At 30.2% G+C, this 12269-nt stretch overlaps 3 protein-coding genes across 10 annotated transcripts in view; 1 reads left to right on the forward strand and 2 right to left on the reverse strand.

Annotated features, from left to right (window-relative positions):
• Positions 1-273: 273 nt before the first annotated feature.
• LOC105832022 (ribosome production factor 2 homolog) lies at positions 274-2051 on the forward strand. Its single transcript, XM_028194560.2, has 5 exons — positions 274-428; positions 758-890; positions 981-1420; positions 1571-1715; positions 1800-2051. The coding sequence occupies exons 1-5, from the start codon at positions 406-408 to the stop codon at positions 2001-2003; spliced, it is 945 nt and encodes a 314-aa protein (XP_028050361.1). The 5' UTR covers positions 274-405; the 3' UTR covers positions 2004-2051.
• Positions 2039-9035, reverse strand: LOC105832021 (probable cysteine--tRNA ligase, mitochondrial). 3 transcript variants are annotated; one of them, XM_012672601.3, is made up of 10 exons: positions 5448-9035; positions 5131-5288; positions 4440-4679; positions 3785-4080; positions 3496-3706; positions 3121-3386; positions 2912-3048; positions 2579-2701; positions 2215-2472; positions 2070-2105 (listed from the first exon to the last, which is right to left on the reverse strand). In XM_012672601.3, exons 2-10 carry the CDS (start codon positions 5151-5153, stop codon positions 2070-2072), a joined length of 1590 nt encoding a protein of 529 aa, XP_012528055.1. In that variant the 5' UTR covers positions 5154-5288; positions 5448-9035. The 3 variants fall into 3 exon arrangements, with proteins under 3 accessions (XP_012528056.1, XP_012528057.1, XP_012528055.1); XM_012672602.3 differs by having other exon boundaries at positions 2039-2105; positions 5131-9035; XM_012672603.3 differs by lacking the exons at positions 5131-5288; positions 5448-9035 and having other exon boundaries at positions 2039-2105; positions 3785-4024; positions 4440-4605.
• A 145-nt stretch (positions 9036-9180) lies between these two features.
• LOC105831779 (nephrin) overlaps positions 9181-12269 on the reverse strand; it is a 274107-nt gene continuing 271018 nt past the window's right edge. For 5 of the 6 annotated variants that reach the window (XM_036283082.1, XM_036283081.1, XM_028194117.2 and 2 more), the window contains 2 exons: positions 11718-11993; positions 9181-10803 (listed from right to left, as the gene is read on the reverse strand). In XM_036283082.1, coding sequence (XP_036138975.1) covers positions 10726-10803; positions 11718-11993 — 354 coding nt within the window. In that variant the 3' untranslated portion in view covers positions 9181-10725. The remainder of the gene's footprint in view (positions 10804-11717; positions 11994-12269) is intronic. The other variant, XM_028194115.2, reaches the window with a different exon arrangement.

A 12269-nucleotide genomic window follows, 5' to 3' on the forward strand; every position in this document is an offset into this window, starting at 1 on the left:
CTTAATTAGATGTATTTATTAAACATAATTATCTATATTAAATAATTTCTTATGAAGAAATGTGAAAAAATTCCTAGTTGTAAATAGAGAAGATAAATTAGAAATAATATTATAGTTAAAAGAACAGATTAGTTAATATTCATACTATTTAGAGTGCTTACAGTTTTGAAATATCTTAAATAATTTTTATAAAAAATGTCATAAAGATTTTTTTTTAAAGTGAGTATAGTTGGTGACTGTGTTGCTCATGTCGCGCATGCGCAGAGAGCCGATTCTCGTTCTGGCGCACATGTGCGCTCATGCAGTGCGTTATGCATATAGCAGCATATAGTAATATAGGTTATATTAATTTGCAAAAAAATATTAAATTGTGATTTTAATATAATAATAATTCATTATTTTGTCATGCCTACTGTAGATAGAATCAAGTAAGTTATTTGTCACGTATTTCAGTGTATTTAGAGTATAATAAAGTAATATTGTACATTATTTTTCAATATATGTAGTCATATATTGAACGTCATTGCTTATTTGCTGCAACATGGAAATTTTCCAATTTAAATATTTTGAATCATTAAAATCTTGTAATATAATTTTTTAATCGAGATTTTGATGTAGTATTTGATTGTAAACTAATGAAAAAGTATCATTCAGGGTATAGCTTTTTATTCAGTGTAGTAAATTCTTAGGATTCTTTTTCTTTTTATGAACTCAAAAACCATCAACATTTGTATTTTGTGTAATATACTTTTTGTAGAAAGCCCACAACACACAAGGGCAAGAAAGCTATATTGAAGAGAGAGCCTAAGCTAATAGAAGATGCCAAGGAAGCTTTATTTTTTAAGGGTAACCGTACATCACAGATGGTTATCGATTTTATGAAAGATTTGGTAAGCACGCATGAAATAACTTTTATTATGTGTTTTAAAATTTTAAGAGACAAGACAGTTTAACTTATAAATAAAATATATTTTTTCCAGTATGATCTAAAAAAACCTAATGTGCAAATGATGAAACAGAAGAATGACATACTGCCATTTGAAGATATTACACCTGTGGAGAGATTTGCATCCAAGTACAATATGTCTCTTTTTATGATGGCTTTGCACAATAAGAAACGCCCACACAATCTCGTGATGGGTCGAATGTACGAGCATATGTTACTGGACATGGCAGAATTTGGTGTAGAAAATTATAAAGGATTAAAGGACTTCAAAGTTGAAAAGATCATCTCGGGAATAAAACCATTGTTAGTCTTTAATGGTGAACTATTTGAGAGTAATTATGAGTATGGCAGGATCAAAAACTTGCTCATTGATATGTTTCGAAGAGAAGAAGTTGAAAAGATCAGATTGCAGGGTCTTGAACACGTCTTAAGTTTCACAGCTGTCGAGAATAAAATACTTTTACGTAGTTACAGGTAAAATATTTTTCTAAATATTTTTGTTTCTTTAAACAGTAATGAAAATTGAATATTGCAATAGTGTGAACAGGTCAAGGAATATGCTTACAATTTTAATACACAATTCTATTTAGAATTTAGAATATAACTATTGATTAATATTTATAGGATACTTTTGAAAAAATCCAACATGAATATACCTAGGATAGAACTTGAAGAAATAGGCCCACGTGCTGATTTAGTTTGCAGGCGCAACAAGTTTGCCTCTGAAGACTTATTTAAGCAAGCTTGTAAGAGGCCCAAGACACTCAAGGTATTGTTTTATAATAATTATTTTAGATTTTTATAAATTATCAATGAGTAAAAAAGAGGAATTATTTAATAATTGCAATTACAGATGAAGACGAAAAAGAATATTTCCAAGGATACCTTTGGAACAACGTATGGCCGTATACATGTTGGTGCACAAAATATTCAGAAAATTCAAACAAGGAAGATGAAAGGGTTAAGAAAAACATTATCAGAAAAAAATACTCAAAAGAGAAAAATTACCGATGATAATGATGCCGACGCAAAGAAATTAAAACAAACTGTAGATTGAAAGATTGATTGGGATGTTTATAATTAAAAAAAAAGTAATTTTAATACACTTTTATTCAAGATATGATTATTTCCAACTCCAACTACTAACATTTTGTTGATCCTGCAATCAATAATATAGATCTCGTATACACATTTTTTAATCTATATATTAACATATTAATTTTTTAACATTACTAACATTTTAAAATATGATTATTGTACAATTTTACCTTTACTATAATCCTGCAAGTAGATAAGCATTTTCTTACGTTGTCGCATTCTTTCAATATAATTGTGTCTTTTGGATTTTGCTCAAGTGCTCTGATTCTAACAGCCGCTCTGAAGTTTAGGAAATGATCAATAATGTCTTCAATTTGTTTATTTTCTATTGTTGATTTCGTAGATCGTGAAATGCCAAATTTAGAAAGAGTATTCGAAAGATAATTTGAAACAGCAGCAATAGCGCTTACATTATTACTGTGAGGTGTCTGCAATTAAAAAATAAGCATAAACAAATAATTGAAAAGTAATATGAATGTTATAAATAAATTTGAGACATTAGAGATATTAATATTTCTTATGTAACTGACTTACAGTATCTTTATGAAGCATCTTGTTTCCTATTCCAACGAGATTTATAATTGCATGCATTGCTTTTGAAGTGTCAAAATCATCTGCTAATGCTGAGTGAACTTGACTTCTCGTGTCATATAAAGTCTAAAAAAATATTTAAATTTAACATAACAACTTAATAGTGTAATATTTTTTATTGCATGTATATGATTCAAAAAAGAAATTGAATATTTAACTATAAAATTATATTTTGTAAATTCTTGTATGTTTGCACATTGCATACATAATGATTTGTATTAAAAAGATAAACTCATTACATGTAGCAATTAAATTGACTATATATAAATAACTTACTGCAAACAAAAGATTTTCATCAATTTCACCAGTTTTAAATCTTCCAGCAACATAATTATCACAATCATTTATGAAGTTATCAAGTTTTTTGGTCACCGACACTGCATTTTGCATGATTTCATCTGAGAATTCAATATCTGCAATAGAATTCAGTTCATTACACATGGATTCAATTATATAAAATTTATGTTGTACATTATTGTACATACTATTTCGATAATGAGAAAGTAGGCAAAGCATTCTAAGATGATTTGCCGAATAATTTTCGAGAAAATCTTGTATGCTTATGGTATTTTTTAGACTCTTCGACATTTTTACATTTCCTTTCAGATTTAAATGGCCACAGTGAAGCCAATAATTAACCCATTGATTGACACCATGATAACAGCAAGATTGTGCCTCTTCATTCTCGTGATGTGGAAAAGCCAAATCTATCCCACCACTGTGTATATCTACAGAATTTCCAAAGACTGTGCTGATAAAAACACATACTACTATGTAGATCGGCATTGTCGTACAGACAAGTATGTTTAATATTAAAATTTGCAAACACACACACACACAAAATTGACTTTTAAAATTACCTTGCAATTGCGCTGCATTCTATATGCCAGCCTGGTCTACCATGGCCCCATGGAGATTTCCAAAATGGTTCGTTCGCTTTCGCCGCTTTCCATAATGCAAAGTCCAATGCCGATTTTTTCCCTATATGCTGATCTGTTACAACATCAGATTGTAAAGGAGTCGACAATTTACCATATTTGTCGTATTTACTAGTATTAAAATAAACGGATCCTGTAAAATAAGATTTCTAAATAACCAAGTCAGATATATTTTTTTCAGACAAAATCCAAATGTGTACAAATATCGTACCGTCCTTTGTAACGTAACCGTCATCCTTGGCTATTAGTCTTTCAATAAACTGAATAATTTGCGGCACATAGTTTGTAACTCTACAGCGTAAATAAGGCTCGCGGATATTTAACTTATTCATATCCGCACAAAATTCATTCTCAAAATGCCTTGATAAAGTCTCGAAATCCTTTTCACTTTCAATGGAACGTTTTATTATTTTATCATCAATATCAGTTATACCCATAACCAACAACACATCTATATCAAAATAATCTGATAGAATTCGACGAAAAATATCAGATTTTATGTAAGTGCTACAATAAATAATAAAATAAATTTTTTCATATAACGAGTGAAACAGTAAAATTTAAGATTGTAAGATGATATTTTTAAGTCTACTTGTTACAATTAAAATAAATAATAAATATGCTAGCAGAATTATATAAATTATAATCTTGATGCTCAAAAAATAGTATTCCACTGCTATATATGTCAAATATTGTAATAATAATCAAAAATTCTTATAACACTTTGTAACATTTTTAATAGAGGAAAAAATTAAAATCCCAGTTGTTGATTGAGACTCGAACTCAATTTGGTTTAGCCGTAACAAAAGCAAATAAAACAGCAATGGTGAACAACAGTAAACGAAAGTTCTTATAATATTTCTTACGTTGCATGCCCAATATGTGCTGAGTCATATACTGTAGGTCCACACATATACCATTTTAAAATATTTTTTGTCTTTAGGATAAGTGGCATCTTGCATTTTGTTATCGGATTATATATAGATACATTGGTTTCATATCCCACTGGTTTTGTCCATTTTGACTTGTCTTGACATTTTGCCTTAGTGTTTACAAAACATTTGCAAACTTGGATCAACTTACATGTTACCAAGGTTGGGTAGTAACTAAAAAAGTTAAAAATTTAACAAAGTTAATAAATTTTAATTTAACTTAGTCAATTTTAAATGATTAAATTTTTAACTTTATTAGCTATTTTTAAAATGTGTAAACTTCAAATTATTAACCTTTTTTCAAGTTAAAAATTTATCCGTATAAAACAAAATTAAGAAAAATGTTTCCACAAAAAACAAGATTTCTTTGTTATTACATATAACTTAATTTGTAAATAAAATAGTAAATTTGAGACCCAATATTATTATTCTTTTGAGTAATCTAACTTTAAAAAATTGTGATTTTCTGATTTGATATAAATAACGTTTTTCAAAAAAAAGTTAATTTAATTTAATTTTAACGTAACTTTTAATTGAATTAAGTTTTTGATGTAACTTTAGAAATTAAATAAATTTTATAAGCCATTAACTTTAACTTATTTTAGTTAAAAAATAATTAACTTACCCGATTCTGTGCGTTATATTCATTCTTTTTTTTTTAGTTATCTTATGTATAAGTTTTCTAATCCTAATAATCTAATGATCTATTTTTCTCTCTTTTTTTAAGTTTACTGTGTCACATTAATGGATCTGATACTTTTGACTGTATTTCGGTTTTTTCCCCTTTAAAAAGATTAAGGTTAGATTTGTTTGAATGTCTTCACTATCTGTTAAATTATTGATTTGGTGTAAAACTTTTTAACTTGTATTAATTTTCTTTTCAATTAAAAACTCGAATAGGTTTATAAATTAAATATATATTTTCAATAAAAAGATCGATACCTTAACCTGTAAAAACCGCACACATCAAAATCGTAAAATTCTCCTTATAGAAAAGTGGCGCTCTACTTTTCAGCGCCATCTACCTAATAGCCCTGATATGACGAACTAAGATTGATCACGTGATGACGAAGGAGTAGTGTTAAATTTAAATTTGTTTCGTAGAAGAACCTGCCTATATATTATTTGTAAAAATAATAAATTATAACTTAAATAAATTAAAATTAAAATAATTAATGAAAAGAAGCTCTGATGATGTAAACTGCAACGTTTGCAAAATGTTGGCGCAACGCTGTACTAAGATGCGGCATGTATTCGAAATTCTTTTCTATTGGAAGCATAGAGATATAAGAAAAGAGTACGTAAGACAGTCGAAAAAGCGATAGAGAATTAGAAAGAGAGCGCTAAAAGGAAAGGAAATAAAAGGAAATTGAGCAATCGTTTAGGGATTTGTAGACATATATAAAGAACAATATCTATTTACATGAAAGCGTATAATCCATATTTTCTATCTTGTGAATATATTTATTAAATTCTCGTTGAGTTCTGTAAAGCAATATAATAGAATCTAGATGTTGGAATTAGTTAGCTGAAATTAAACAGCTGCTATTTTGTTTGCTATATGTAATGATAGTATAGTGTTTATTTCTTTCAATTTCACTTATTAGAAAATAAATGTTACTTAAAAACTTGTATAATAGTTATATATTATTTTCAGTAACTTTTCGATTGTTAGGCTATGTCTTTATAATATACATTTTACATAAAAATAACTGCAGTAATGATAATTATTGGTATAGGCAAAATCGTTATTTATTGAAATTTATTGAGCACAATTAGTTCTCCTTATATTTTACACAAGTAAATCTATATTAAAAGTTGTTTTTGAAATTGTGTTTACATAGTGTCTTAAGTTTTATCCTTTACACACACAAACACACGTGTACATATGCGTATGCTCGTATATTTGATGTACGTTTTATATTTAAATTTATTCTCTGTAATACCCACACGATGCATACTAACAGTACATATCAAAGTCTTATATTACACTGGCGCAATAATAATTATAGTTATCTGACAAAATACGGAATCTCTGATTTTGGCGCACAGCTATCGCCACTGTCGTTTATTCCCTCTCATTCTTTTTATTATTATTATTATTATTTTTATTTATTATTCGTGTACGCGAGAATTGCGAACTTCCCTCGCTATTATTACTTTACGAAGTATTTTAAAATTTAGATTACAAATGGAGCACTCCGACTCTCGTCGAGCAGTTCGAACATATTTAATCGTTGATTTTTATCAAAGGGGACAATAATCTCATCGTTTAAAGTGAACCAGAAAGCTCGCATACGTCAGAACACATCGATACTTTATATTTCCGTTCGCTTATTTCGTTGCCGTGATTTCTTCTCTGTCGCATTCTGAAAACAATTTCTTTTACTTTTATACTTATAACATATACGGATGACTTTCCTCGTACAACTTAAAACTAGATGGCTATGTCTGATGCTAAAGTACGATCGAAAGATAAAAGAATCATATAAATAAACGTACAATTATCATATATATAAAAAATATCTCTACATTTTACGCATTCTCATTCTGTAATAATTATGATACCAAGTATCGGCCTATCGTTAACGGGGAGGGGGAGGGGGAGGGAGGCAAGAATTTTTTATACGTTTGCGTGTCTTTTTCTTTCGAACACCGCATTCTGGTGAATGTGAGATCTCTGATTCCTCTAATATCTACATCGTATAGTTTGAAACATTGAGCGAATACAGTCTGTTAATCGATAGTGCATTATAGTACTTACTATTTCGGAGAAAAAGTGATTCGAAGATAAAGGTTAAAGTTTAAATGCAAACAGAGTTTTTGCTGTATGATAAAAAAAAATAATATAAAAAATTGTATAAAAATTGTTTGCGGGACAGTGTTATCTGGCAGTTTGTGAGACAATGTTCATAAAGAAGGTGAAGATAACGCTTATAATGATGTTTCTGAAAGATTAACATAGCTTTTCTACACGCTTCTGCAATATCTCTTTCACGTTTGCATTGTTCGGCACTCTTTTCCTTTTCAATAGAGGTTTCAATATTAACCAGCTCGTACTAAACTTGCGAACATTGCTAAATTGTTACCCTTAAAGTAAAGAAAAAAGATACGAGTAGATAATTAACGCGAACACGCTGCTCTTTATTACAATCGACGCTGATTTTTAGCCACGTTTCGCCTTCGGTGACACGAGTCGTGGTGGTTACACTATACAACAATAATATAGAATTCGTTCGAACAACAGTCGCTTTCGCGCTACAATCTTATGAGTCAATGAGAGTGATGTAAATTGTCCTTAATACTCTCTTGCTCTGCAAATTAGTTGAGAGAAAAATGTTTCTTCCTTTTACATCACTCCCATTATAAACTCATATGTCAGAGACGGGCGCGATTACATTATATAAATCAATTTATGCTTCCATGAATTTCGTCTAAGTGCTTAGAGCAATCTAATAAATAGATACTATTATTCAATCAAGAAATTCTAATAATAGCAATCGTGTAAAACCACAAGTTTATTCTCAATTAAATTTAATAACGCTAAAATGATTATTTTGATTATTAAATATTGCTTTAATCAATTATAAATTTTTATAAACTCTTAATATCAATAAAACAGAGAAACTTTTACTCTTTATTGTTCCGAACACAATTTTTACTTTCTTTCACCCAACAAGGTATAAAATCATTTCTCGTCATTTGAAAATCGTCAATTCTCAACAACGCTAACGTACAGTGATCTTGAACTTAAGTTTAGCAATATAATTCTAATAAAAATCGTGAGATTGATTTGCGATTTATTCGATCGAGTTAACGAGAATAAAAGACAAGCCCGTCCCTGTTATATGGCACCTTTGCGTATTATAAATCCTGCGGTCAGTCTTCGCGAAGTGTCGCGTGCGAAATCTCGCAAGGATTTGCGATAATGATCATCATCATCATCAGTATCATCATCAAATCATCATCGGACGAGATCATAGTAGCGTTTCGTTTAACTTTTCAAGTCTTTCATTCCGACGAGAAGGATTCGTTGCGTCGATGATCGATCGCGAACCTTAGAATCGCGCCTCCTCGTTTCATTTGCCTTCTACGGATTTCTATTCTGTTCTATCGGCAAGTTCTATAACGCTTGTTCTAAATAAAACTGTCTACACTAAGTAGATACTACACAAGTAGCGGGTAACTATAAAATCGAAGAGAAAAAAACGTTTCATAACGATAAAGTCTGTCAACGTACAACGCTTCTTTCTTAAAAACGTATGCAGTACTTCATAAAAGTAGATGAACTAAAATGTATGGAAAGAAATTCAGGTCCATAATAATGTCAATATTTCATTTCCATCTAGACAATTTTACAATTTGCGATTTTTGCTTTAATTTTACTTTGACTTTATGCAAATAAATAAATGCCGCATGATAAGTGCGGCAATATGATGACCAATAAGAATTTATTTTAAATCTTAATTTTCATTATCTTAAAAAGAATAATAATATAAATTTATAATATAAATAATTTAAATGTATTTTATATAATTCCTAATCGTTATCTTCTTCTCTCTTATAGGAATAAAATGAATAAACGGAATATTAAAAAAGACATGAAAATTGTAATAAAATTATTCTATGTTAGAAATTTGTGTAATAAATTCTAATTCTTTTTAATTTATCTATCTTTTACAATCATATATTTAATAATAATAATATTATTAATAATTTGTTTTGGAAATTGTCATAATTAAATTTTAGGGCAGTGTAATTGGTTCCAATAAAAAGGGCAGTGTAATTGTTTGATTTTTATCATCTAATATACTTTAATATTTTTTAAAATAAAAAATAGGATTTATATAAATATGTTTTAGAAATCTATAAGTTACTTAATTAAAAGTATTATAATTTAATGATGATAAATAATGATTAGGATATCTAAAATTTAAATAATTCGAATTTTAATAGCATCTTATAAATGAAGCTTGAAAGTAATATCGAATGAAAAATTCGTAGGACGGTACAGAAGACGCAGGGTTATATGATCAAAAAACAATCGCGCTGCTAACTTTATCCTACCAATCACACTAAATCGTTGCGTTCGCAATCTATTTCCACCGGCGTTGTTTGATTTACACGCTGAGGCGAGCGAAGTGCTATTTCGATTTTTAACTCATACCTACGAGCACTTGTCAAAATCAATGTATCAAACATTTCCAATAGCCAAAATTCCTCTTTACACAAAACTTTGGAGAGATATTGGCATTGATATCACGTCCAATATCGATAAATATTAAAAATCACTGTAACTTTTCAATTATAAGATTTACTAACTAAACTTATCTTTAAAATCTTGTAGAGAATGAAATGTCATTTCAAAAGAGTGAAGATGGACTTTGTGCAATTTCTTTGAGTGATTTACTACTTTAATAGAAGTCAAAATTCATACTTTATAGAAGAAAAAAATTCACTTCTATGGACTGAAAATTGAGCTACAATTTTCGAATAATTTGTTATTCTACGAGATTTAGAATATTTAGAGAAATTGCAGGAAAGAAAATTAATATAATTTCTACTTATCCTAGAGAATGCTCTAAAATATTCAGTTAAAATTTTTCGTTTAACTTTAAGTTCAACTTTTTCTACACGAAGAATCAAATAATGTTCACGGGTATAATTGTAGGTACGTAAAAGTTGCAGAGAAACACACCGGTTTTTTTGCACCGCGCCGGAACAACGGTTTTTTTTTACACGTAATTATTGCCAACTCTCCGATAACATTCATCGAACAACAAATTCTCGATCGACAGTACGAAGTGAAACGGGATCAAAATAGTGCGTTCGCCCCGCCTCGAATTTTACGGACGGCTGAAAAACAGTTTTCGATCTTTTTCCCGGCTCCAACCAACCACTATCACAAAACACTCGGTAAAGCGCATAATCTATATATGTGTGTGTGTATATATATATATATATACTCCGCGCGATTTCATTAATTACTTTCATCGTCGAACGAATCCTCTATTTATAACACTCGTAGTAAAGGTCTAACAATCTCTACCTCGGTGGAGGACCATGGCACCTCCTTCGAAGAACTCCTTAACACGTACGTAGATCGATGTGTACTTTTATTTTCTTTTTCTTCCGAGAAGGGGGCAGAGGGGAGAGGGAGAACATTAAGAGACGTTTAGGAGCGAAATGGAATCGTGAATTACGATGCAGCTTGCTGGAATCATGTCGTTGGCGCGTTCGAGGAAGGCGGCGCGTCGGTGCGCCAGATTGAGCTGCCCGAGTGGCTGATCGTAGTGATCTGAAAGAGATAGATAGAGTGTAATTAAAGACTAGTTATCGCCAGTTGAGTAGCGTTACCGCAAGCAAGCAACAACATCGGCTTATCTCAAAATTTAATTAGCTCGCAATTTGCTGCACAAATCTCATTGTCGCCCAGTTTCATCATAATTTTGCATTAATTGTCAAGCATTCTCAATACGATGCTTTTTCCCCCTCAAGAAAGTTTAATGGCATTCGAAAGCTGAGGCTTTAAAATGTCTATACGAAAGTTTTAGTGATTATTCTTCACAAAGTTATGTAAATTTTTATTATGTTATTTTGCCAATTTGAAATGGTCTTTTAATTTTGTCAAGACACAATTAGGTCTCGAAATAATTAAATGTTAATTATTCAGCACTTGAATTATTTTTTCAGGTAATTTTTTAAGAAAATCTTTATTGAGGCAAGTATTTTGATTATATAAACAAAATGTATTTACATGCATTTTCGTGAGACTCAACAAAATTTTTGATGACCATGATTGGATTCCAATAGCTCTAGAAGCTTTGATAGATCTTTAACTATAATTTGACTGATCCTTAATTACAAGGATTATATTAATTTTTAGTAGACATTTTTCAGTTGGACCTATAAAATTTATAAATACATATATTGACTAGACGTATTTCTCTTAATTAAAAAATTGTGTTGGCATAAAATAAATTTAGTATTAACATAAAATTCTGATATATTTAACCAAAAGAAATTAATTATACTTATTTGGTAATGTGTTATAAAAATTTGTCTTTTTGCAAATACACATATTGATTAAATTTACCAGACATCCATTAACGCTATTGGATCTCATGTCTAGTTGTAGGATTTGATGGAAAGTAAATTATAAACATATCGAGACTACAACAAAACAGTTTGTCACTTTTGCACGTCTATTACCTTATTGTCGTGTCCGATCAATGGTGTCTCCGCCGTAGTTTCGTCGCTAGAACGATTCATGTACGGGTGTGGCGGTGGCACGTAAATCGGTTTAGAATGACTGGCGACTTGCGCGTAAATCGTCGGCTCCTGCATCGGCTGTCTGCGCGTCAAAGTCGACATGGGCAGCAGCTGGGGCCGTTGAATGCTGGAGATTTGCACAGGCTGGTAGCAATTCGGAGGTATTCGCCGGTTTCCCCTTAGTGCTAATTCGACGTATGTTAGCTCGGGTCCCTGCTAACAACAATATTGTTCCCAGAATTTGAACAATATGATTTGGTCGATCTGACTTAGGCACCTAATATCGAATTGTATGTTTAAATTGTATTTTTAAGGGGATGCTGGACTGCCTCTCAAACTTGATCGAGGTCGATAATGTAGAGTCATTTGTGTACATCATTAATGAGATTTCGTATATATTTCTTTTATAGATTTAGAAATTCTTTTCCAGAATTAAAATACATATATTAATATTAATCTGTGAATTAAAATAATGCTCTGTTTCTATCCTCG

This window comes from Monomorium pharaonis, chromosome 2 (assembly GCF_013373865.1).
Source record: "Monomorium pharaonis isolate MP-MQ-018 chromosome 2, ASM1337386v2, whole genome shotgun sequence".
Classification (NCBI taxonomy): Eukaryota; Metazoa; Arthropoda; class Insecta; order Hymenoptera; family Formicidae; genus Monomorium; species Monomorium pharaonis.